Source organism: Bombina bombina, chromosome 1 (genome assembly GCF_027579735.1).
Source record: "Bombina bombina isolate aBomBom1 chromosome 1, aBomBom1.pri, whole genome shotgun sequence".
Taxonomy (NCBI): Eukaryota; Metazoa; Chordata; class Amphibia; order Anura; family Bombinatoridae; genus Bombina; species Bombina bombina.
The window spans coordinates 54,797,506-54,821,787 of NC_069499.1; the positions used below are offsets into that span (position 1 = coordinate 54,797,506).

Below are 24,282 nucleotides of genomic sequence, written 5' to 3' on the forward strand. Positions count from 1 at the left end.
AGTGATACAGAGCAGTATGTGTGTGATTCATACACCTGGGTATAGTGATACAGAGCAGTATGTGTGTGATTCATACACCTGGGTATAGTGATACAGAGCAGTATGTGTGTGATTCATACACCTGGGTATAGTGATACAGAGCAGTATGTGTGTGATTCATACACCTGGGTATAGTGATACAGAGCAGTAAGTGTGTGATTCATACACCTGGGTATAGTGATACAGAGCAGTATGTGTGCGATTCATACACCTGGGTATAGTGATACAGAGCAGTAAGTGTGTGATTCATACACCTGGGTATAGTGATACAGAGCAGTATGTGTGTGACTCATACACCTGGGTATAGTGATACAGAGCAGTAAGTGTGTGATTCATACACCTGGGTATAGTGATACAGAGCAGTATGTGTGTGATTCATACACCTGGGTATAGTGATACAGAGCAGTAAGTGTGTGATTTATACACCTGGGTATAGTGATACAGAGCAGTATGTGTGTGACTCATACACCTGGGTATAGTGATACAGAGCAGTATGTGTGTGACTCAAACACCTGGGTATAGTGATACAGAGCAGTAAGTGTGTGACTCATACACCTGGGTATAGTGATACAGAGCAGTATGTGTGTGATTCATACACCTGGGTATAGTGATACAGAGCAGTATGTGTGTGATTCATACACCTGGGTATAGTGATACAGAGCAGTAAGTGTGTGATTCATACACCTGGGTATAGTGATACAGAGCAGTATGTGTGTGATTCATACACCTGGGTATAGTGATACAGAGCAGTATGTGTGTGATTCATACACCTGGGTATAGTGATACAGAGCAGTATGTGTGTGATTCATACACCTGGGTATAGTTATACAGAGCAGTATGTGTGTGATTCATACACCTGGGTATAGTGATACAGAGCAGTATGTGTGTGATTCATACACCTGGGTATAGTGATAAAGAGCAGTATGTGTGTGATTTATACACCTGGGTATAGTGATACAAAGCAGTATGTGTGTGATTCATACACCTGGCTATAGTGATACAGAGCAGTATGTGTGTGATTTATACACCTGGGTATAGTGATACAGAGCAGTATGTGTGTGACTCATACACCTGGGTATAGTGATACAGAGCAGTAAGTGTGTGATTCATATACCTGGGTATAGTGATACAGAGCAGTATGTGTGTGATTCATACACCTGGGTATAGTGATACAGAGCAGTATGTGTGTGTGATTCATACACCTGGGTATAGTGATACAGAGCAGTATGTGTGAGACTCATACACCTGGGTATAGTGATACAGAGCAGTATGTGTGTGATTCATACACCTGGGTATAGTGATACAGAGCAGTAAGTGTGAGATTCATACACCTGGGTATAGTGATACAGAGCAGTAAGTGTGAGATTCATACACCTGGGTATAGTGATACAGAGCAGTAAGTGTGAGATTCATACACCTGGGTATAGTGATACAGAGCAGTATGTGTGTGTGATTCATACACCTGGGTATAGTGATACAGAGCAGTATGTGTGTGATTCATACACCTGGGTATAGTGATACAGAGCAGTATGTGTGTGACTCATACACCTGGGTATAGTGATACAGAGCAGTATGTGTGTGATTCATACACCTGGGTATAGTGATACAGAGCAGTATGTGTGTGATTCATACACCTGGGTATAGTGATACAGAGCAGTATGTGTGTGATTCATACACCTGGGTATAGTGATACAGAGCAGTATGTGTGTGATTCATACACCTGGGTATAGTGATACAGAGCAGTATGTGTGTGATTCATACACCTGGGTATAGTGATACAGAGCAGTATGTGTGTGATTCATACACCTGGGTATAGTGATACAGAGCAGTATGTGTGTGATTCATACACCTGGGTATAGTGATACAGAGCAGTAAGTGTGTGATTCATACACCTGGGTATAGTGATACAGAGCAGTATGTGTGTGATTCATACACCTGGGTATAGTGATACAGAGCAGTATGTGTGTGATTCATACACCTGGGTATAGTGATACAGAGCAGTATGTGTGTGACTCATACACCTGGGTATAGTGATACAGAGCAGTATGTGTGTGATTCATACACCTGGGTATAGTGATACAGAGCAGTAAGTGTGTGATTCATACACCTGGGTATAGTGATACAGAGCAGTAAGTGTGTGAGTCATACACCTGGGTATAGTGATACAGAGCAGTAAGTGTGTGAGTCATACACCTGGGTATAGTGATACAGAGCAGTAAGTGTGTGACTCATACACCTGGGTATAGTGATACAGAGCAGTATGTGTGATTCATACACCTGGGTATAGTGATACAGAGCAGTAAGTGTGTGACTCATACACCTGGGTATAGTGATACAGAGCAGTATGTGTGTGATTCATACACCTGGGTAAAGTGATACAGAGCAGTATGTGTGAGATTCATACACCTGGGTATAGTGATACAGAGCAGTATGTGTGTGATTCATACACCTGGGTATAGTGATACAGAGCAATATGTGTGTGATTCATACACCTGGGTATAGTGATACAGAGCAGTATGTGTGTGACTCATACACCTGGGTATAGTGATACAGAGCAATATGTGTGTGATTCATACACCGGGGTATAGTGATACAGAGCAGTATGTGTGTGATAAATACACTTGGGTATAGTGATACAGAACAGTATGTGTGTGACTCATACACCTGGGTATAGTGATACAGAGCAGTATGTGTGTGATTCATACCCCTGGGTATAGTGATACAGAGCAGTATGTGTGTGACTCATACACCTGGGTATAGTGATACAGAGCAGTAAGTGTGTGATTCATACACCTGGGTATAGTGATACAGAGCAGTATGTGTGTGACTCATACACCTGGGTATAGTGATACAGAACAGTATGTGTGTGATTCATACACCTGGGTATAGTGATACAGAACAGTATGTGTGTGATTCATACACCTGGGTATAGTGATAAAGAGCAGAATGTGTGTGATTCATACACCTGGGTATAGTGATAAAGAGCAGAATGTGTGTGATTCATACACCTGGGTATAGTGATACAGAGCAGTAAGTGTGTGACTCATACACCTGGGCATAGTGATACAGAGCAGTAAGTGTGTGATTCATACACCTGGGAATAGTGATACAGAACAGTATGTGTGTGATTCATACACCTGGGTATAGTGATACAGAGCAGTATGTGTGTGATTCATACACCTGGGTATAGTGATAAAGAGCAGTATGTGTGTGATTCATACACCTGGGTATAGTGATACAGAGCAGTATGTGTGTGACTCATACACCTGGGCATAGTGATACAGAGCAGTAAGTGTGTGATTCATACACCTGGGTATAGTGATAAAGAGCAGTATGTGTGTGATTCATACACCTGGGTATAGTGATACAGAACAGTATGTGTGTGACTCATACACCTGGGTATAGTGATACAGAGCAGTAAGTGTGTGAGTCATACACCTGGGTATAGTGATACAAAGCAGTATGTGTGTGATTTATACACCTGGGTATAGTGATACAGAACAGTATGTGTGTGACTCATACACCTGGGTATAGTGATACAGAGCAGTATGTGTGTGTGATTCATACACCTGGGTATAGTGATACAGAGCAGTATGTGTGTGATTCATACACCTGGGTATAGTGATACAGAGCAGTATGTGTGTGATTCATACACCTGGGTATAGTGATACAGAGCAGTATGTGTGTGAGACTCATACACCTGGGCATAGTGATACAGAGCAGTAAGTGTGTGACTCATACACCTGGGCATAGTGATACAGAGCAGTATGTGTGTGATTTATACACCTGGGTATAGTGATACAGAGCAGTATGTGTGTGATTCATACACCTGGGTATAGTGATACAGAGCAGTATGTGTGTGATTCATACACCTGGGTATAGTGATACAGAGCAGTATGTGTGTGATTCATACACTGGGTATAGTGATACAGAGCAGTATGTGTGTGACTCATACACCTGGGTATAGTGATACAGAGCAGTATGTGTGTGATTCATACACCTGGGTATAGTGATACAGAGCAGTAAGTGTGTGACTCATACACCTGGGTATAGTGATACAGAGCAGTATGTGTGTGATTCATACACCTGGGTATAGTGATACAGAGCAGTATGTGTGTGATTCATACACCTGGGTATAGTGATAAAGAGCAGTATGTGTGTGATTCATACACCTGGGTATAGTGATACAGAGCAGTATGTGTGTGATTCATACACCTGGGTATAGTGATAAAGAGCAGTATGTGTGTGATTCATACACCTGGGGTATAGTGATACATAGCAGTATGTGTGTGATTTATACACCTGGGTATAGTGATACAAAGCAGTATGTGTGTGATTCATACACCTGGGTATAGTGATAAAGAGCAGTATGTGTGTGTGATTCATACACCTGGGTATAGTGATACAGAGCAGTATGTGTGTGATTCATACACCTGGGTATAATGATACAGAGCAGTATGTGTGTGATTCATACACTTGGGTATAGTGATACAGAGCAGTATGTGTCAGACTCATACACCTGGGTATAGTGATACAGAACAGTATGTGTGTGATTCATACACCTGGGTATAGTGATACAGAGCAGTATGTGTGTGATTCATACACCTGGGTATAGTGATACAGAGCAGTATGTGTGTGATTCCTACACCTGGGTATAATGATACAGAGCAGTAAGTGTGATTCATACACCTGGGTATAGTGATACAGAGCAGTATGTGTGTGATTCATACACCTGGGTATAGTGATACAGAACAGTATGTGTGTGATTCATACACCTGGGTATAGTGATACAGAGCAGTATGTGTGTGATTCATACACCTGGGTATAGTGATACAGAGCAGTAAGTGTGTGATTCATACACCTGGGTATAGTGATACAGAGCAGTATGTGTGTGATTCATACACCTGGGTATAGTTATACAGAGCAGTATGTGTGTGATTCATACACCTGGGTATAGTGATACAGAGCAGTATGTGTGTGACTCATACACCTGGGTATAGTGATACAGAGCAGTAAGTGTGTGATTCATACACCTGGGTATAGTGATACAGAGCAGTAAGTGTGTGATTCATACACCTGGGTATAGTGATAAAGAGCAGTATGTGTGTGATTCATACACCTGGGTATAGTGATACAGAGCAGTATGTGTGTGATTCATACACCTGGGTATAGTGATACAGAGCAGTATGTGTGTGATTCATACACCTGGGTATAGTGATACACAGTCAGTATGTGTGTGACTCATACACCTGGGTATAGTGATACAGAGCAGTATGTGTGTGATTCATACACCTGGGTATAGTGATACAGAGCAGTATGTGTGGTGATTCATACACCTGGGTATAGTGATACAGAGCAGTATGTGTGTGATTCATACACCTGGGTATAGTGATACAGAGCAGTATGTGTGTGATTCATACACCTGGGTATAGTGATACAGAGCAGTATGTGTGTGATTCATACACCTGGGTATAGTGATACAGAGCAGTAAGTGTGTGATTCATACACCTGGGTATAGTGATACAGAGCAGTATGTGTGTGATTCATACACCTGGGTATAGTGATACAGAGCAGTATGTGTGTGACTCATACACCTGGGTATAGTGATACAGAGCAGTATGTGTGTGATTCATACACCTACGGAAAGTGATACAGAGCAGTATGTGTGTGATTCATACACCTGGGTATAGTGATACAGAGCAGTATGTGTGTGATTCATACACCTGGGTATAGTGATACAGAGCAGTAAGTGTGTGATTCATACACCTGGGTATAGTGATACAGAGCAGTATGTGTGTGATTCATACACCTGGGTATAGTGATACAGAGCAGTATGTGTGTGATTCATACACCTGGGTATAGTGATACAGAGCAGTATGTGTGTGATTCATACACCTGGGTATAGTGATACAGAACAGTATGTGTGTGATTCATACACCTGGGTATAGTGATACAGAGCAGTATGTGTGTGATTCATACACCTGGGTATAGTGATACAGAGCAGTATGTGTGTGATTCATACACCTGGGTATAGTGATAAACAGTAGTATGTGTGTGACTCATACACCTGGGTATAGTGATACAGAGCAGTATGTGTGTGATTCATACACCTACGGAAAGTGATACAGAGCAGTATGTGTGTGATTCATACACCTGGGTATAGTGATACAGAGCAGTATGTGTGTGATTCATACACCTGGGTATAGTGATACAGAGCAGTATGTGTCTGATTCATACACCTGGGTATAGTGATACAGAGCAGTAAGTGTGTGATTCATACACCTGGGTATAGTGATACAGAGCAGTATGTGTGTGATTCATACACCTGGGTATAGTGATACAGAGCAGTAAGTGTGTGACTCATACACCTGGGTATAGTGATACAGAGCAATATGTGTGTGATTCATACACCTGGGTATAGTGATACAGAGCAGTATGTGTGTGATTCATACACCTGGGTATAATGATACAGAGCAGTAAGTGTGTGACTCATACACCTGGGTATAGTTATGCAGAGCAGTATGTGTGTGATTCATACACCTGGGTATAGTTATGCAGAGCAGTAAGTGTGTGATTCATATACCTGGGTATAGTGATACAGAACAGTATGTGTGTGATTCATACACCTGGGTATAGTGATACAGAGCAGTATGTGTGTGATTCATACACCTGGGTATAGTGATACAGAGCAGTATGTGTGTGACTCATACACCTGGGTATAGTGATACAGAGCACTATGTGTGTGATTCATACACCTGGGTATAGTGATACAGAGCAGTATGTGTGTGATTCATACACCTGGGTATAGTGATACAGAGCAGTATGTGTGTGACTCATACACCTGGGTATAGTGATACAGAGCAGTAAGTGTGTGATTCATACACCTGGGTATAGTGATACAGAGCAGTATGTGTGTGACTCATACACCTGGGTATAGTGATACAGAGCAGTATGTGTGTGATTCATACACCTGGGTATAGTGATACAGAACAGTATGTGTGTGACTCATACACCTGGGTATAGTGATACAGAGCAGTAAGTGTGTGAGTCATACACCTGGGTATAGTGATACAGAACAGTATGTGTGTGATTCATACACCTGGGTATAGTGATACAGAGCAGTAAGTGTGTGATTTATACACCTGGGTATAGTGATACAGAGAAGTATGTGTGATATTCATACACCTGGGTATAGTGATACAGAGCAGTATGTGTGTGATTCATACACCTGGGCATAGTGATACAGAACAGTATGTGTGTGATTCATACACCTGGGTATAGTGATACAGAGCAGTATGTGTGTGATTCATACACCTGGGTATAGTGATACAGAGCAGTAAGTGTGTGATTCATACACCTGGGTATAGTGATACAGAGCAGTATGTGTGTGATTCATACACCTGGGTATAGTGATACACAGTAGTATGTGTGTGACTCATACACCTGGGTATAGTGATACAGAGCAGTATGTGTGTGATTCATACACCTGGGTATAGTGATACAGAGCAGTATGTGTGTGATTCATACACCTGGGTATAGTGATATAGAGCAGTATGTGTGTGATTCATACACCTGGGTATAGTGATACAGAGCAGTATGTGTGTGATTCATACACCTGGGTATAGTGATACAGAGCAGTATGTGTGTGATTCATATACCTGGGTATAGTGATACAGAGCAGTAAGTGTGTGATTCATACACCTGGGTATAGTGATACAGAGCAGTATGTGTGTGATTCATACACCTGGGTATAGTGATACAGAGCAGTAAGTGTGTGATTCATACACCTGGGTATAGTGATACAGAGCAGTATGTGTGAGATTCATACACCTGGGTATAGTGATACAGAGAAGTATGTGTGAGATTCATACACCTGGGTATAGTGATATAGAGCAGTATGTGTGTGATTCATACACCTGGGTATAGTGATAGAGAGCAGTAAGTGTGTGATTCATAAACCTGGGTATAATGATACAGAGCAGTAAGTGTGATTCATACACCTGGGTATAGTGATACAGAGCAGTATGTGTGTGAATCATACACCTGGGTATAGTGATACAGAGCAGTATGTGTGTGATTCATACACCTGGGTATAGTGATACAGAGCAGTATGTGTGTGATTCATACACCTGGGTATAGTGATACAGAGCAGTATGTGTGTGATTCATACACCTGGGTATAGTGATACAGAGCAGTATGTGTGTGTGATTCATACACCTGGGTATAGTGATACAGAGCAGTAAGTGTGTGATTTATACACCTGGGTATAGTGATACAGAGCAGTATGTGTGATATTCATACACCTGGGTATAGTGATACAGAGCAGTATGTGTGTGATTCATACACCTGGGTATAGTGATACAGAGCAGTATGTGTGTGATTCATACACCTGGGTATAGTGATACAGAGCAGTATGTGTGTGATTCATACACCTGGGTATAGTGATACAGAGCAGTATGTGTGTGATTCATACACCTGGGTATAGTGATATAGAGCAGTATGTGTGTGATTCATACACCTGGGTATAGTGATACAGAACAGTATGTGTGTGATTCATACACCTGGGTATAGTGATACAGAGCAGTATGTGTGTGATTCATACACCTGGGTATTAGTGATACAGAGCAGTATGTGTGTGATTCATACACCTGGGTATAGTGATACAGAGCAGTATGTGTGTGATTCATACACTGGGTATAGTGATACAGAGCAGTATGTGTGTGATTCATACACCTGGGTATAGTGATACAGAGCAGTATGTGTGTGATTCATACACCTGGGTATAGTGATACAGAGCAGTATGTGTGTGATTCATACACCTGGGTATAGTGATACAGAGCAGTATGTGTGTGATTCATACACCTGGGTATAGTGATACAGAGCAGTATGTGTGTGATTCATACACCTGGGTATAGTGATACAGAGCAGTATGTGTGTGATTCATACACCTGGGTATAGTGATACAGAGCAGTATGTGTGTGATTCATACACCTGGGTATAGTGATACAGAGCAGTAAGTGTGTGATTCATACACCTGGGTATAGTGATACAGAGCAGTATGTGTGTGATTCATACACCTGGGTATAGTGATACACAGTAGTATGTGTGTGATTCATACACCTGGGTATAGTGATACAGAGCAGTAAGTGTGTGATTCATACACCTGGGTATAGTGATACAGAGCAGTATGTGTGTGACTCATATACCTGGGTATAGTGATACAGAGCAGTAAGTGTGTGACTCATACACCTGGGTATAGTGATACAGAGCAGTATGTGTGTGATTCATACACCTGGGTATAGTGATACAGAGCAGTATGTGTGTGATTCATACACCTGGGTATAGTGATAAAGAGCAGTATGTGTGTGATTCATACACCTGGGTATAGTGATACAGAGCAGTATGTGTGTGATTCATACACCTGGGTATAGTGATAAAGAGCAGTATGTGTGTGATTCATACACCTGGGTATAGTGATACAAAGCAGTATGTGTGTGATTTATACACCTGGGTATAGTGATACAAAGCAGTATGTGTGTGATTCATACACCTGGGTATAATGATACAGAGCAGTATGTGTGTGATTCATACACTTGGGTATAGTGATACAGAGCAGTATGTGTCAGACTCATACACCTGGGTATAGTGATACAGAACAGTATGTGTGTGATTCATACACCTGGGTATAGTGATACAGAACAGTATGTGTGTGATTCATACACCTGGGTATAGTGATACAAAGCAGTATGTGTGTGATTCATACACCTGGGTATAGTGATAAAGAGCAGTATGTGTGTGTGATTCATACACCTGGGTATAGTGATACAGAGCAGTATGTGTGTGATTCATACACCTGGGTATAATGATACAGAGCAGTATGTGTGTGATTCATACACTTGGGTATAGTGATACAGAGCAGTATGTGTCAGACTCATACACCTGGGTATAGTGATAAAGAGCAGTATGTGTGTGATTCATACACCTGGGTATAGTGATACAAAGCAGTATGTGTGTGATTTATACACCTGGGTATAGTGATACAAAGCAGTATGTGTGTGATTCATACACCTGGGTATAGTGATAAAGAGCAGTATGTGTGTGTGATTCATACACCTGGGTATAGTGATACAGAGCAGTATGTGTGTGATTCATACACCTGGGTATAATGATACAGAGCAGTATGTGTGTGATTCATACACTTGGGTATAGTGATACAGAGCAGTATGTGTCAGACTCATACACCTGGGTATAGTGATACAGAACAGTATGTGTGTGATTCATACACCTGGGTATAGTGATACAGAACAGTATGTGTGTGATTCATACACCTGGGTATAGTGATACAGAGCAGTATGTGTGTGATTCATACACCTGGGTATAGTGATAAAGAGCAGTATGTGTGTGATTCATACACCTGGGTATAGTGATACAAAGCAGTATGTGTGTGACTCATACACCTGGGTATAGTGATACAGAGCAGTATGTGTGTGATTCATACACCTGGGTATAGTGATACAGAGCAGTATGTGTGTGATTCATACACCTGGGTATAGTGATACAGAACAGTATGTGTGTGATTCATACACCTGGGTATAGTGATACAGAGCAGTATGTGTGTGATTCATACACCTGGGTATAGTGATACAGAGCAGTATGTGTGTGATTCATACACCTGGGTATAGTGATAAACAGTAGTATGTGTGTGACTCATACACCTGGGTATAGTGATACAGAGCAGTATGTGTGTGATTCATACACCTACGGAAAGTGATACAGAGCAGTATGTGTGTGATTCATACACCTGGGTATAGTGATACAGAGCAGTATGTGTGTGATTCATACACCTGGGTATAGTGATACAGAGCAGTATGTGTGTGATTCATACACCTGGGTATAGTGATACAGAGCAGTAAGTGTGTGATTCATACACCTGGGTATAGTGATACAGAGCAGTATGTGTGTGATTCATACACCTGGGTATAGTGATACAGAGCAGTAAGTGTGTGACTCATACACCTGGGTATAGTGATACAGAGCAATATGTGTGTGATTCATACACCTGGGTATAGTGATACAGAGCAGTATGTGTGTGATTCATACACCTGGGTATAATGATACAGAGCAGTAAGTGTGTGACTCATACACCTGGGTATAGTTATGCAGAGCAGTATGTGTGTGATTCATACACCTGGGTATAGTTATGCAGAGCAGTAAGTGTGTGATTCATATACCTGGGTATAGTGATACAGAACAGTATGTGTGTGATTCATACACCTGGGTATAGTGATACAGAGCAGTATGTGTGTGATTCATACACCTGGGTATAGTGATACAGAGCAGTATGTGTGTGACTCATACACCTGGGTATAGTGATACAGAGCACTATGTGTGTGATTCATACACCTGGGTATAGTGATACAGAGCAGTATGTGTGTGATTCATACACCTGGGTATAGTGATACAGAGCAGTATGTGTGTGACTCATACACCTGGGTATAGTGATACAGAGCAGTAAGTGTGTGATTCATACACCTGGGTATAGTGATACAGAGCAGTATGTGTGTGACTCATACACCTGGGTATAGTGATACAGAGCAGTATGTGTGTGATTCATACACCTGGGTATAGTGATACAGAACAGTATGTGTGTGACTCATACACCTGGGTATAGTGATACAGAGCAGTAAGTGTGTGAGTCATACACCTGGGTATAGTGATACAGAGCAGTAAGTGTGTGATTTATACACCTGGGTATAGTGATACAGAACAGTATGTGTGTGATTCATACACCTGGGTATAGTGATACAGAGCAGTAAGTGTGTGATTTATACACCTGGGTATAGTGATACAGAGAAGTATGTGTGATATTCATACACCTGGGTATAGTGATACAGAGCAGTATGTGTGTGATTCATACACCTGGGCATAGTGATACAGAACAGTATGTGTGTGATTCATACACCTGGGTATAGTGATACAGAGCAGTATGTGTGTGATTCATACACCTGGGTATAGTGATACAGAGCAGTATGTGTGTGATTCATACACCTGGGTATAGTGATACAGAGCAGTATGTGTGTGATTCATACACCTGGGTATAGTGATACAGAGCAGTATGTGTGTGATTCATACACCTGGGTATAGTGATACACAGTAGTATGTGTGTGACTCATACACCTGGGTATAGTGATACAGAGCAGTATGTGTGTGATTCATACACCTGGGTATAGTGATACAGAGCAGTATGTGTGTGATTCATACACCTGGGTATAGTGATATAGAGCAGTATGTGTGTGATTCATACACCTGGGTATAGTGATACAGAGCAGTATGTGTGTGATTCATACACCTGGGTATAGTGATACAGAGCAGTATGTGTGTGATTCATATACCTGGGTATAGTGATACAGAGCAGTAAGTGTGTGATTCATACACCTGGGTATAGTGATACAGAGCAGTATGTGTGTGATTCATACACCTGGGTATAGTGATACAGAGCAGTAAGTGTGTGATTCATACACCTGGGTATAGTGATACAGAGCAGTATGTGTGAGATTCATACACCTGGGTATAGTGATACAGAGAAGTATGTGTGAGATTCATACACCTGGGTATAGTGATATAGAGCAGTATGTGTGTGATTCATACACCTGGGTATAGTGATAGAGAGCAGTAAGTGTGTGATTCATAAACCTGGGTATAATGATACAGAGCAGTAAGTGTGATTCATACACCTGGGTATAGTGATACAGAGCAGTATGTGTGTGACTCATACACCTGGGTATAGTGATACAGAGCAGTATGTGTGTGATTCATACACCTGGGTATAGTGATACAGAGCAGTATGTGTGTGATTCATACACCTGGGTATAGTGATACAGAGCAGTATGTGTGTGATTCATACACCTGGGTATAGTGATACAGAGCAGTAAGTGTGTGATTTATACACCTGGGTATAGTGATACAGAGCAGTATGTGTGATATTCATACACCTGGGTATAGTGATACAGAGCAGTATGTGTGTGATTCATACACCTGGGTATAGTGATACAGAGCAGTATGTGTGTGATTCATACACCTGGGTATAGTGATACAGAGCAGTATGTGTGTGATTCATACACCTGGGTATAGTGATACAGAGCAGTATGTGTGTGATTCATACACCTGGGTATAGTGATATAGAGCAGTATGTGTGTGATTCATACACCTGGGTATAGTGATACAGAACAGTATGTGTGTGATTCATACACCTGGGTATAGTGATACAGAGCAGTATGTGTGTGATTCATACACCTGGGTATAGTGATACAGAGCAGTATGTGTGTGATTCATACACCTGGGTATAGTGATACAGAGCAGTATGGGTGTGATTCATACACCTGGGTATAGTGATACAGAGCAGTATGTGTGTGATTCATACACCTGGGTATAGTGATACAGAGCAGTATGTGTGTGATTCATACACCTGGGTATAGTGATACAGAGCAGTATGTGTGTGATTCATACACCTGGGTATAGTGATACAGAGCAGTATGTGTGTGATTCATACACCTGGGTATAGTGATACAGAGCAGTATGTGTGTGATTCATACACCTGGGTATAGTGATACAGAGCAGTATGTGTGTGATTCATACACCTGGGTATAGTGATACAGAGCAGTATGTGTGTGATTCATACACCTGGGTATAGTGATACAGAGCAGTATGTGTGTGATTCATACACCTGGGTATAGTGATACAGAGCAGTATGTGTGTGATTCATACACCTGGGTATAGTGATACAGAGCAGTATGTGTGTGATTCATACACCTGGGTATAGTGATACAGAGCAGTATGTGTGTGATTCATACACCTGGGTATAGTGATACAGAGCAGTATGTGTGTGATTCATACACCTGGGTATAGTGATACAGAGCAGTATGTGTGTGATTCATACACCTGGGTATAGTGATACAGAGCAGTATGTGTGTGATTCATACACCTGGGTATAGTGATACAGAGCAGTATGTGTGTGATTCATACACCTGGGTATAGTGATACAGAGCAGTATGTGTGTGATTCATACACCTGGGTATAGTGATACAGAGCAGTATGTGTGTGATTCATACACCTGGGTATAGTGATACAGAGCAGTATATGTGTGGGGTTTACCTGTGCTCATATGCATTGAGCATATACAATATATAATACATGGAGCTCAGAGGACATCACTGGTAGCTTGCCCGTGCAGGTGTTCCCCGCAATGTGTGGGTAGTATGCCCCTTGTGCTCTCACTTACCTCCTCTCTACTCACAGGACCCTTGTCTATCCCTCTGTTGACAGAATCCCAGGAACGTGCAGTGAGCATGCAAGCGAAAAGAGGGTACATCTCCCCTGCTCCCAAGCGTTGACTGTATTTGCGTACCCCCTTCATATCAGCACTAATCAGAGACTGCCAAAGGCCGCAGTAATCCAATCGGAAGCTGTCAGTGAGAACCTGCGGATATGAGCATATGACATCACAGAAAAGCCTGGGCACAAATAGGCTGCAGCAGTAAGGAGTGCCTGATGCCATAGATTCCAACTATCCAAACTTACTATAGATAGTTCTCCTCTCTGGCCCCTGGAACTAATGATCTCTTTCAATCTTTTACTTGATCGCTTCTCATATTTGGAACTGGTCACTGTCATATAAGGTTTGCAGGTAATCTATACTTATGCATGGTGGGCGACAGGGATACTAGAAAACTTAATGGCCTTAAGTAAACTGCACTCTCCTTCGGCCCTGCCTTGGTTATTTCACAGGCACTGTCATGTTAAGTGCACGTTATAGAGAGAATAGTTCCATATCCTGCCGGCATGCACACATGTGTCCTGTGCTCAAAGGGAAGACAAGCTGTATATAGAAAGCAGTACCAATGTATCCTGATTGATTTTGTAAAATAGGACGGGGATTAATCAGAACTACGATAAACTGGTACATTTTAAGGACATAACAAATAAGACTAATTGTACTTGCAGGTTTTCCAGTCTCTCCCATGCATGAAGGGTTAGGGTTGTCACCTCAGCCATGTTTTCCTAGACTCTTATGAGTTACACATGCTGCAGGGTGTTGTGTTTCTGGACAGCACTAATCATATTCCTCCCTGCACACCCTGCAGCATGTGTAACGTATAAGTGTTCTGTATTTAAAGGGACGGTGGCAACCTTTATGAAGGGTGGTCTTGCCTCGAGATATTGCAAGCAATGGAAGGTGTGCAGTACACTCCGGCTACTGTATGAACATGGATTCCTGTGTCAGTGGGGCAGATTTACTAAACCCTCTCTAGTTTCTTTGTTATTTAAAGGGACAGTAAAGTCAAAATTTAACTTTCATGATTCGAATAGAGTATGCAATTTTAAGCAACTTTCCAATTTACTTCTGTTATGAAATTTGCTTTGTTCTCTTGGTACCTTTTATTGAAGAGTAAAACTAGGCAGGCTTATAAGAGCTCAGGAGTGTGCACATGTCTTTAGTACTCTATGACAGCAGTGGTTTACAACATTGTATAACAAAGCTACAAATAATGATGCAAAACACTGCTGTCATAGAGTACTAAAGACACGTGCACACTCCTGAGCTCTTATGAGCCTGCCTAGTTTTACTCTTCAATAAAAGGTACCAAGAGTACAAAGCAAATTTCATAACAGAAGTAAACTGGAAAGTTATTTAAAATTGCCTGCTCTATCTGAATCACAAAGGTTGACTTTACTGTCCCTTTAAGGCCTGTTCACTAACAATGTGTGAACGCTTTAGTGAATGCACAGATTGCAAAGGCTGGAGAGTGTTTATGTACCCTAATGTATCTCCTGACTCCCAGTCTAGGTTTTGTCTTTAGCTATAGAGCTGTGCCCCACTGGGTCCTGTTGCTGCTACACCTGCCCTCTGACAGACTCTAATCTCTCCCATCAAATGAGTGACAGAAATACAGGCTGTGTTAAATCCATCTCAGTATTTGGAAGCCCCCCCTTTCAAACTCACCTGGTACAGTCCATGGTCCAGTAGGATGATCTCAGGGCTGCGACTATCTGGTTTCTGACAGACCAGCACATTTCCTGGGTGTGGGTCACAGTGCACAAATCCATGAACAAAAATCATTTCACTATACAGCTTGCCCAAAGCATGGGAAACCTGCAAGAATAGCATTACATATTACTATCTGTTTCAATAAACATCTTGTTCCCCAACAATACTTTAGTGGCATATATGCAACTCTTGCTCCCCCACATCTTACAAAGATGCACGCATGTGCACACACAAACACAGGCTCACACATTTGCACAAACACACACGTACATGCTCACACATGCACACAAACTTGCATGAAAAACAATCCACACACACACACCACTCTCTCTTTTCCCATACACCTCCTTCTGTCCAGATCCATCATTTTGTTTGTTTCATGTGGCATTTTTTGGCTCACCACACTTTATATAAATTTCAAAGATCTGTAAAACTTGTACACAAATACAGTCCTGGCCAAAAGTTTTGAGAATAACACAAATATTAATTTTCACAAAGTCTGCTGACTGTTTTTTTATGATGGCAATTTGCATGTACTCCAGAATGTTATGAAGAGTGATCAGATCAATTGCAATTAAGTCCCTCTTTGCCATAAAAATGAACTTAATCCCCCCAAAAAAATTTCCACTGCATTTCAGTATAGGTTGTAGCAGGAGGCGGTGATTCGTAGGGGATTCCAAGAAATTTCACTTTATGTCCTCCACGATTACTTCAAGAACTGTTTTGTGTCTGTTGGAAAATATCAAATTGGTGTAGTGTTTCCACACACCTTGTAAACAAGTGTAAAATACAGAGTAGAATTAGATAAAACATTTCCAAAAACGGTCAGGAAAACAGATACAAGCTCTTTTAGGTTAAAAAAAGTAGCTTTATTAAGCTCAACGCGTTTCAACGGTTATACCGTCTTTCTCAAGAGCTGTTAAAATATAGTATGGCTTACAAAAAGTCCTATAAAATACCGCATCGCAGGCGGCTTTAAATATACAAACATAAGCGCTGATACCTCATTGGATGAGGTCCGATTTACACCCTGCATCGTAACAAAATAAAAAAAACTTATATAAAACCTATTGCTTAATCTAACAATATTAAGGTGCTAAAATTAATTGGCTACTAATACATTTATATAAAATTGTAAACAATCGATCCAAATTAGAACGTAAAATTCATATCTAAACAATTGATTTATCAACATCCAATAAAAACAAATATATTCAAAATCGTATCAACCAATCCCAGACCGTTCCATTGTTCAGTTCCCTTTCAAGTTGTTTTCTGTGAAGAAATTCCCAGTCAGGTCCGTTAATGTTTTTAGTCACATGCTGTTAATTATCCATTGAGACGTAATGGTGTAATCTTATGTTGGCAGTCCTTTAGAGAACACTTTGCTCAGGCAACTAAATGCCGAAATGAGCTAGAATGGTAATCGTACACAAAAAGAAAGCGTATAGCTGTTAATCTTAATAATAATAAGTGAATTAACAGCTATACAGTTTCTTTTTGTGTACGATTACCATTCTAGCTCATTTCGACATTTAGTTGCCTGAGCAAAGTGTTCTCTAAAGGACTGCCAACATAAGATTACACCATTACGTCTCAATGGATAATTAACAGCATGTGACTAAAAACATTAACGGACCTGACTGGGAATTTCTTCACAGAAAACAACTTGAAAGGGAACTGAACAATGGAACGGTCTGGGATTGGTTGATACGATTTTGAATATATTTGTTTTTATTGGATGTTGATAAGTTTTTATTATTTTTTTACGATGCCGGGTGTAAATCTAACCTCATCCAATGAGGTATCAGATAGTGCTTATGTTTGTATATTTAAAGCCGCCTGCGATGCTGTATTTTATATGACTTTTTGTAAGCCATACTATATTTTAACTGCTCTTGAGAAAGACGGTATAACCGTTGAAACGCGTTGAGCTTAATAAAGCTACTACTTTTTTAACGTAAAAGAGCTTTTATCTATTTTCCTGACCGTTTGTGGAGCCGTTTGTGGAGCTCTTTTATCTAATTCTACTATGTGAGTATTTTACACTTGTTAACAAGGTGTTTGGAAACACTACACCAATTTGATATTTTCCAACAGACACAGAAACAGTTCTTGAAGTAATCATGGAGGACATAAAGTGAAACTTCTTGGAATTAACCCCTAATCTGCCGCCCACCTACATTACCAACACTAAATAAATCTAATAACCCCTAATACGCCGATCCCCGACACTAAATAAAATTATTAACCCCTAATACGCCGTCCTCCGACATCGCCGACACCTGAATAAAGTGATTAACCCCTAATACGCTGCTCTCTGACACTAAATAAACCTATTAACCCCTAGACCACCGGCCCCCACATCACAACTAATAAATAAACCTATTAACCCCTAAACCGTCGGACCCCCACATCGCAAAACACTAAATTACACTATTAACCCCTAAACCTAACATCCCCTAATTTTAAATTAAAAGTTACATTATAACTATCTTAAAATACATAAAAACTTACCTGTGAAATAAAAAAAAAACTAACATTATACTATAAATTAACCTAACATTACTATTCTAATAAAATTTAAAAAAAACTACCAATTAAAAAACCTAAATTACCCATTTAAAAATGTTGTACCTTGCATTCCTATTGGCTGATTTGATTCTTCAAATTCAAATCAGCCAATAGGATGAGAGCTACTGAAATTCTATTGCCTGTTCAAAACAGCCAATAGGATGAGAGCTACTGAAATCCTATTGGCTGATTTTAACAGCAAATAGGATTTCAGTAGCTCTCATCCTATTGGCTGATTTGAATTTGAAGAATCAAATCAGCCAATAGGAATGCAAGGTATTCAATTTTTAAACGGGTACCTTGCATTCAATTTCAATGTACGGCGGTGATCGTATGAAGAGGATGCTCCGTGCAGGATGTCATCAGCAGTCCTGGATAGCTCCGCGCTGCCGGGATGAAGATAGAAGACGCCCTTGCGATGGATGAAGATGTCGCCGCCTGGATAAATACTTCTTGCCGCCTGGATGAAGACTTATCGCCGCCTGGATGGAGATGGATGACCGGACTTCAGGAACCATGAATAGATATTCTGGGGTTAGTGTTGTTTTGTTTTTTTTTAAGATTAGGGCTTTGGGCTTGTAAAAGAGCTGAATGCCATTTTAAGGGCAATGCCCATACAAATGCCCCTTTAGGGGCAATGTGTAGCTTAGGTTTTTTTTAGACTTAGGTTTTTTATTTAGGGGGTTGGTTGGGTGGTGAGTTTTACTGTTGGGGGGACTTTGTAATTTTTTGTATGTAAAAGAGCTGTTTAACTTAGGGCAATGCCCTACAAAAAGCCCTTTTAAGGGCTATTGGTAGTTTATTGTAGGTTAGGGGGTGTTTTTATTTTGGGAGGCTTTTTTATTTTTATAGGGCTATTAGATTAGGTGTAATTGTTTTTATTTTTGATAATTTCGTGTGTTTGTAATCTTAAAATTTTTATTTTTCGTATTTTGAGAGTTTATTATTTTTGTAATGTTAAGAGTTTTTAAATTTGTTCGTAGTATTAGGATTTTTTAAATTTGTAATTTAGGTTTTTTATTTTTTGTAGTGGTAGGTTTTTTTAAATTTGTAATTTAGGAATTTTAATTGGTAGTTTTTTTTATTTTATTAGAATAGTTATGTTAGGGTAATTTATAGTTTAATCTTAGTTTTTTTTTTTTATTTCACAGGTAAGTTTTTATTTATTTTAAGATAGTTATATTGTAAATTTTAATTAAAAGTTAGGGGGGTGTTAGGTTTAGGGGTTAATAGGTTTAGTTTATTAGTTACGATGTGGGGACCGCCGGTTTAGGGGTTAACAGGTTTAGTTTATTAGTTATGATGTGGGGACCGCCGGTTTAGGGGTTAACAGGTTTAGTTTATAATCTCCGGTCTAAGACCGAGATCCACTTTCATGCCACAATTATCTACTGTACCGGTTGTTAATATCTTTGTAAAGCAAGTTGAAAAGGAAATTTGTAATTTCCCTTTGAATGGCATAATTGGTGACAACTTAACTAGATCCGAAAGGAAGGCTTTAAACGAACTTATCACAGCAGATAATATTGTGATCAAATCTGCCGACAAGGGCGGGAATGTAGTCTTGTGGGATCAAATCAGCTATGTGCTTGATGTAAAAAGGCTGTTGCTTAATAAAGACCAATATTTGCGTCTAATACATGATCCATCACCAGATATACAGGGAGTGCAGAATTATTAGGCAAATGAGTATTTTGACCACATCATCCTCTTTATGCATGTTGTCTTACTCCAAGCTGTATAGGCTCAAAAGCCTACTACCAATTAAGCATATTAGGTGATGTGCATCTCTGTAATGAGAAGGGGTGTGGTCTAATGACATCAACACCCTATATCAGGTGTGCATAATTATTAGGCAACTTCCTTTCCTTTGGCAAAATGGGTCAAAAGAAGGACTTGACAGGCTCAGAAAAGTCAAAAATAGTGAGATATCTTGCAGAGGGATGCAGCACTCTTAAAATTGCAAAGCTTCTGAAGCGTGATCATCGAACAATCAAGCGTTTCATTCAAAATAGTCAACAGGGTCGCAAGAAGCGTGTGGACAAACCAAGGCGCAAAATAACTGCCCATGAACTGAGAAAAGTCAAGTGTGCAGCTGCCAAGATGCCACTTGCCACCAGTTTGGCCATATTTCAGAGCTGCAACATCACTGGAGTGCCCAAAAGCACAAGGTGTGCAATACTCAGAGACATGGACAAGGTAAGAAAGGCTGAAAGACGACCACCACTGAACAAGACACACAAGCTGAAACGTCAAGACTGGGCCAAGAAATATCTCAAGACTGATTTTTCTAAGGTTTTATGGACTGATGAAATGAGAGTGAGTCTTGATGGGCCAGATGGATGGGCCCATGGCTGGATTGGTAAAGGGCAGAGAGCTCCAGTCCGACTCAGACGCCAGCAAGGTGGAGGTGGAGTACTGGTTTGGGCTGGTATCATCAAAGATGAGCTTGTGGGGCCTTTTCGGGTTGAGGATGGAGTCAAGCTCAACTCCCAGTCCTACTGCCAGTTTCTGGAAGACACCTTCTTCAAGCAGCGGTACAGGAAGAAGTCTGTATCCTTCAAGAAAAACATGATTTTCATGCAGGGTAATGCTCCATCACACGCGTCCAAGTACTCCACAGCGTGGCTGGCAAGAAAGGGTATAAAAGAAGAAAATCTAATGACATGGCCTCCTTGTTCACCTGATCTGAACCCCATTGAGAACCTGTGGTCCATCATCAAATGTGAGATTTACAAGGAGGGAAAACAGTACACCTCTCTGAACAGTGTCTGGGAGGCTGTGGTTGCTGCTGCACGCAATGTTGATGGTGAACAGATCAAAACACTGACAGAATCCATGGATGGCAGGCTTTTGAGTGTCCTTGCAAAGAAAGGTGGCTATATTGGTCACTGATTTGTTTTTGTTTTGTTTTTGAATGTCAGAAATGTATATTTGTGAATGTTGAGATGTTATATTGGTTTCACTGGTAAAAATAAATAATTGAAATGGGTATATATTTGTTTTTTGTTAAGTTGCCTAATAATTATGCACAGTAATAGTCACCTGCACACACAGATATCCCCCTAAAATAGCTATAACTAAAAACAAACTAAAAACTACTTCCAAAAATATTCAGCTTTGATATTAATGAGTTTTTGGGTTCATTGAGAACATGGTTGTTGTTCAATAATAAAATTAATCCTCAAAAATACAACTTGCCTAATAATTCTGCACTCCCTGTACAGTCTCTGATCTTTAGGAAACTAAATGATGCTAGAAGTGATGGTATAATCTCTAACACTGATTTTAAATATCTATTTAACCAACACCCAGTCATGCCAGTTTTTTACTGCATACCGAAAGTTCACAAGAACTTAAAAAATCCCCCAGGGCGTCCCATAATTTCTGGGATAGGTAGTATGACAGAAAACCTTGGCAATTATATAGATCATTTTTAAAACCATTTCTGTGTACTATGCCGTCCTACATCCTTGATACTGCAGATTTTTTAAGGAAAATAGATAGTCTATCTATACCTGAAGAGGCCCTATTGGTTACACTAGATGTAGAAGGACTCTATTCCTATGTCCCCCACCACATAGGGATACAAGCAGCTAAGCATTTTCTTGACTCAAGAGGTCCATCGTATAGTATGCATACTGACTTTGTCATTGACGTTTTGAGAATAGTTTTAGAGAATAATGTGTTCTCTTTTGATAATAAAACGTATAAGTAAATTAGGGGGACAGCAATGGGGGCCACATGTGCCCCCACGTATGCTTGTTTACACCTAGGTGCATGGGAGATGGAAGATGTCTATCAAGTTCAATGAGAAAGTCCACCTATGGCTTTGATATGTGGACGATGTATTTGTCATATGGGAAGGAACAGAAAATGAGTTGAAAAAGTTTGTGGATGAACTAAATGATAATTCTAGAAATATTGTCTTAACAGTTAATTCTAGCAAAATAAGTCTGTCTTTCCTTGATCTTGACATACGAGTTGAACAAGACATACTTAGAACTGAAAATTACCGTAAGGAGACTGCTACGAATAGCATCCTCCTAGCGCAAAGCCACCATCCATTCCATCTAGTAAAAGGGATCCCTAAGGGTCAATATTTAAGCCTTCGACGAAATTGTTTGTCTCGCGTTAAATTTGACAAACATGCAGCTTGTATGACAGAGAGGTTTAGGGCGAGAGGATATCCAAAGAGAATTCTAAAAAATGCCTATACTTTTGCGAAAGAAACTGATAGAGAATCCCTCCTCTATCCGAAGGAGAAAGAGAATACAGGTTCCATTAGACTAGTGACTAGGTATAACTGTCACTGGAATGGAATCAAACGTATCATTCATAACAATTGGAAAATTCTGTTGAATGATGAAAATGTGGCCAAAGAAATTGGGCCTTTTCCATCACTCACGGCAAAAAGAGCCCCTAATTTAAGGGATAAATTTGTACAAAGCAAGTTTGTCACTCCACAAACTAATTGGCTATCTAGACAAAAATTAGTGGGAAATTTCCCATGTAAGAAATGTGTGGCGTGCAGATTCATGTTAAAAACTAAAGTTTTCTCGGCTTGCACAGAAAAAGTTTATAAACTTAAATTCTTCTTCAACTGTAACACTGAAGGAGTGGTATATTTGCTAAACTGTGATTGTCCTTCTTTCTATGTAGGAAAAACCAAGAGAATATTAAAAGACAGAATCCTTGAGCACAGGGATGACATAAAGAACAAGGTGAAAAACAGTAGTGTGGCTAGGCATTTTGAGTCCTTCCACAACAGCAGCCCTGATTGCATGAGAGTGCTGGGCATAGATAAATGGATCAACAATGGTAGAGGGGGTGATAATGATAAAGTCCTACTGCAGAAGGAATGTAGGTGGATTTTCAACCTCTCTACCATTGGCCCCAAAGGTATGAATGAAAGACTGGATATGGCGTGTTTTTTGTAAAGTTGGTAACATAAAATGTTACAGTGATGTTAAGAAAACACTAACTACATAGCCATATAGTAATACTTGAGATTCTATAACCTGTGTATTCGTTCTCATAGTTACTAATTGTTGAAAGAGGATGAGTGTTTTGAATTCATATTTAAAACTGTATATGTTAGAATATTTTCACCTCCCATATGGGCGGAGTTAGTTTGATTTAAAGGTAGAACCAACACACGCTAGATCATACAGCCCTGAGGAAGCCCCATCTCTCCTGTGACGTGGGGGTGAAACGTGCGTCGGCATTGGCTGACCGGTTCCACGTGATCTGAGACGCAGCGTTGCTGAATGGAACAGAGCGGTATGCCGTGGTGAGCCATTAGCTTTGTGTTAAGCAAACTTTGGAGTCTGGATCCTTATGCGAGCACTTCAATTGGTGCATTGGAGTTCAAACAGATCGATTTGGAGAAAGAAAAAAGTTAAGCGATTCTGGAAAAAGACAAGACGAGAAGGGCGCCCACAGGTGTAGTTGACAGAGGGACCCGGATGTCCATACCCGGCGTTCTCCTACATCTCTGATAAGTGCCATATATTTACATATTCTTGTTGTAACATCATGAAGTTACAAGCTGAAGTGGTTGCAGTTGACAGAGGGCTTTGTTTATTGATTTAAAGTCCTCCTGCATAACCGCTTGATTGCTC

General features: G+C 40.4%; 1 protein-coding gene across 5 annotated transcripts in view; it reads right to left on the reverse strand.

Moving 5' to 3' along the window:
- Positions 1-24,282, reverse strand: part of ADCK1 (aarF domain containing kinase 1) — a 137,882-nt gene that overhangs the window by 35,137 nt on the left and 78,463 nt on the right. For all 5 annotated transcript variants that reach the window (XM_053697355.1, XM_053697356.1, XM_053697358.1 and 2 more), the window contains 2 exons: positions 16,040-16,189; positions 14,318-14,515 (listed from right to left, as the gene is read on the reverse strand). In XM_053697355.1, coding sequence (XP_053553330.1) covers positions 14,318-14,515; positions 16,040-16,189 — 348 coding nt within the window. The remainder of the gene's footprint in view (positions 1-14,317; positions 14,516-16,039; positions 16,190-24,282) is intronic.